The sequence below is a fragment of the Humulus lupulus genome, chromosome 8, assembly GCF_963169125.1.
Source record: "Humulus lupulus chromosome 8, drHumLupu1.1, whole genome shotgun sequence".
Lineage (NCBI taxonomy): Eukaryota > Viridiplantae > Streptophyta > Magnoliopsida > Rosales > Cannabaceae > Humulus > Humulus lupulus.
In genome coordinates this window covers 90,891,701-90,895,563 of record NC_084800.1, presented here as the reverse complement: position 1 = coordinate 90,895,563, position 3,863 = coordinate 90,891,701, and the positions used below count along the sequence as shown (strand labels likewise).

General features: G+C 31.7%; 1 protein-coding gene across 1 annotated transcript; it reads right to left on the bottom strand.

Moving 5' to 3' along the window:
* Nucleotides 1-618: 618 nt before the first annotated feature.
* On the bottom strand, nucleotides 619-1,613 carry LOC133793953 (uncharacterized). Its single transcript, XM_062231176.1, has 2 exons — nucleotides 1,280-1,613; nucleotides 619-818 (listed from the first exon to the last, which is right to left on the bottom strand). The coding sequence occupies exons 1-2, from the start codon at nucleotides 1,587-1,589 to the stop codon at nucleotides 805-807; spliced, it is 324 nt and encodes a 107-aa protein (XP_062087160.1). The 5' UTR covers nucleotides 1,590-1,613; the 3' UTR covers nucleotides 619-804.
* Nucleotides 1,614-3,863: the final 2,250 nt, after the last annotated feature.

Sequence of the window (3,863 nt, the reverse complement as noted above, 5' to 3'; positions counted from 1 at the left end):
AAAGTAATTTTAAAATAGTTTTTTTATTAATAAGAACTATAACCAAAAGTTATTATTAATATAATATAACAAGCACAAAATGTCATAAAAGAATCTACAATAATATTTTTTTATAACACTTACATAATGTCATTAAATAAGCATAATATTTCACTCTTGACAAAATATTTATAAGATTGATATATAGATAACACTTAAAAATTATTATAAAAACGTCTAGACTTTTAATAACATGAGTCATGTTAGCATTTGGTAAAGTGTTATAAACTGTGTTATTGATAGCATTTTTTCAAAGTTTTCCATAATGTTTTTCTTGTAGTATGAGTCTGCTCCTAGTATTACTCTTTAGAAGTAGATAGATCTTTCACATCTCAAAGAGGCAGGTTTTTGTCATTTCCTTCTGCCTATATGTGGGGAACTTGTATGGCTTATCTATTTAGTGTTTGACTTTGTAATGGTTTGGCTAGCCTATTTTTAGTCATCGTGAGATGTGTAATTGTTCGATAAACCTTTCAAACTGCATATAGTATTCATTTATAATAGGCTGGGTTATTTGACTTTCATCAGATGTGGGCAGAAGAAATTAGTAGCATAATAAGAGTTTAATACTAGTTCACAAGGACACAATAAAATATATACATGATTTGACAAAAATATTATTTAATTACACAAGCTCGCAAGAGAGTGTGGAGAAAGATTAGATATGTCTCTGACGAAACATGCTCACATACCAGCTACAATAATATTTAGTTCGATCGTGATGATCTTAAGGAAGATAAAAAGAAGATACCTTTCTTCTTTTCTTTACTTTTTTCCAGCTGCAAATTAAAAAAAAAAAAAAGAAATAAAGGGCCATCCTATTTTATTATGTTTCGGCTTCTAGGCCCTGTTGATTTGTAAAATATATATTAGCTTGGCATGTAGTATTATATTATTTCAAGGCAAAGTGGCACCTGCAGAAAATATAGTCCACCGTTATAGCTATATATATACACACACCGAAATAGGATAAGGGTACCCGCTTTATGTATTTAATTTATTGTATATTTTGCATTTGCATAATATAAGTTAACTAAATATCCTCACATGAAAATTTGAAAATAATGAATCTTTAATCTCATGAAATTACTATGGATCGATACTTCCAAATTAAATTTGATGTACCTAATCATTTAGTTTTTCAAGAACAATCATATATATTATTTAATTAATATATAAAGATATATTAATAAATATAGGTCGTAAAAATTAATCAAATAATATGATAGTATATACTTACTGCCGCACTTGAGGTTGTGGGGATAGTTCCTTCCACAACTTCTGATTTGTTTGGCAGTTCGTTGAACGTTGATGAGAATAGCAATCTTTGGGGTGAGATTGGGGCAGACGCACTCCACATGGACCACCCTCAAGCATTCGCAGCAGTCGCTCGACGGGTTCTCCCCGAATATCATCGGCCTGCACTCGTTCACCAGTTGTCTCCGCTCCTCCTTGCACTCGCTTGGAGTCACTGCTTTAGCCATTGGTGGCGGCATCACCACTACCAAAACAACCACGATAACTAATGAAAATTTACTTTTCATGATCATTTTATAGTTACCCTAGCTATTATACGTCTTACCATATATATATATACTTATTTAAAAAAAAAAAAGATGTTTTCGATAAAATTCAACACGAAAATTATTATTGGAGGGTTTTTTTTCCTACCCTTAGTGCGCTGATCACTTTACGTGCCTACTCTAGTCTTAGTCAAAGTATAGTAAAAAATTCTCGTTCACATTATATTGATCAACCTTTCTCAGTCAATGAGTTTGTCTGTCAATTTATTTCCAAGTGATCCTTGAAAAATATCCGTCTGAAAAAAGTAAGAAAAAAGAGTAGCACTAATACACATATATAGTGCGGCCGACAGAATGGCACTGTATCGCCATCTTAATTAGTACACTACTTGGCTAAATAAGTCGTTAATTACTTCCTCGATCACTTTTGTACTCGTAAAGACAAGATTTATTCCCACAAAATAGTAATAATAAGGGTAAATAGCACTTGAGTCCCCAATTTTTATTTTGTAGCAATTAGATCTCAACCCTTCTTTTTAGGCTCACATAGTTCCCAATGTCATATTTTATTAAATAAATTCTAATTTATAATTAAGGGTAAGATAGGATTTTAACAAAAAAAAAAAAAAACACAACACGCATTTATTTTTTTTCTCTTTAAATCCTTCTTAATTAATTAATTATTATCAAATATATTATTTTGGTAATTAACATAAATATTCTCTTAAAATATTAAGTGTTATCCCTAAAAAATCCAGGGAACAAATCAGGGAAAAATGATGAAGTATTGAAAAAAGACCGATGAGCAAAAAAGATAGGTCCATGACCTATATGGAAGTCGACTAGGCCAAAAACCCCTAGGGATGGTCGGCCTGACCCCAATCCCTAGGGGTAGTCAGCCTGACATGCTCAAGAGCCACATGGGTGGTCGGCCCACCCTATTCATCATAAGGAGATCGGCTAAACTCCCAAATACACTTTGTTGGATAAAGTTCATGCTTGTTCAAGCTGAAATCAATAGGCCTAGCACCGAGAAGATCAGCAGGCCTAGCACCCAGAGGGTCATCAGGTCTAGCACTGAAGCTCTAAAGGGTCATCGAGCCTGGTACCTAAGTCTCAAAGACCAACCAAGACTTAGCGTTTTCCCGAAGGTTTCAATCGTGCATCATCAACCATGATCCAGAGAAACAACGAGAAGACCCACGACCTCATAATCATATAGGGAGGTGGACACGTACTACACTCACAATGATCGTGTACCAAACCACGATCCCCGTCTTGCTGATCATGTAACAGCCCCTGGGTACTATAAATAAAGGACACAAAGCTTCATTTAGTGGTGTTGGATCTGGGATCGATTTTGGGACAGATATTTTCTAGAGAGAAACTTTGGGCAAATTGGTGATAAGTGAACTCTTTAGTTCATCTGTGTAATTTTCTATCGAGTGATTCAATACTAAAGAATAAGTGGATTAGGTTATTACTGTTCATCAGAACAGTGTTGAACCACTATAAAATTTCTGTGTTTATTTAAGATATTTGTATTCTGTCGTATATTATTTCTATTTCATTCAAAAGGTGTCGTATACTGTACATTTGACCGTCAGGTCAATATTTTTGTGCTTTCATTGAGAGTATGAAATCAATAAACACTACAAGAAAAAATAGTATTCATAACACTTAAAAACTACTAACCGGAAGTATTCATAACACTTCTCAAAATGCTAACATAGCCCCTGTTATTAAAAGTCTCGTCTTTTCTATAACAGTTTTTGAATGTTATGTTCGATGTTATCTTAAAGTATTCAGTAACACATTTTTTGTTGCTATCATATTAAAATAATAACGTTTAGTTAGAGTAATTGGTTATAAATTTGAAGTTGAATCTTAAACTTTTTGCATAACACTTTTCAACTATTATAATTGATTATTTTGATAGCGTTTTTAGTTTGTTATATTATATAAATTATAACATTTTGTTACACTTATAATATGTATCTAACACAGCCATAAATGCCATAGTAAAGTTCTAGTAATAAAATTTTGTTATTTTAGCCTAGATAATAGATTTTTAATTGTGTTGTGTAAGGATAATTATAAGTTTTTTTAAAATGAAAATGTTTTTATTATCATATTTGGATAAAAAAAATATCAAAATTAATCACAAAATGTAATATTAAATAGATTGATAAACCATAAGTATTGCATTAAACAAGAACTAATTCAAACCATGACTGTGGCTACTTCATGAGATCTTAGTTCTAAATTAAGTTTGAAAACATACATAATAAAGTTCTATAT

What these genes read in the sequence shown, in the direction of transcription:
- LOC133793953 (XM_062231176.1), bottom strand. Translation starts at nt 1,589, where the DNA reads ATGATCATGAAAAGTAAATTTTCATTAGTTATCGTGGTTGTTTTGGTA.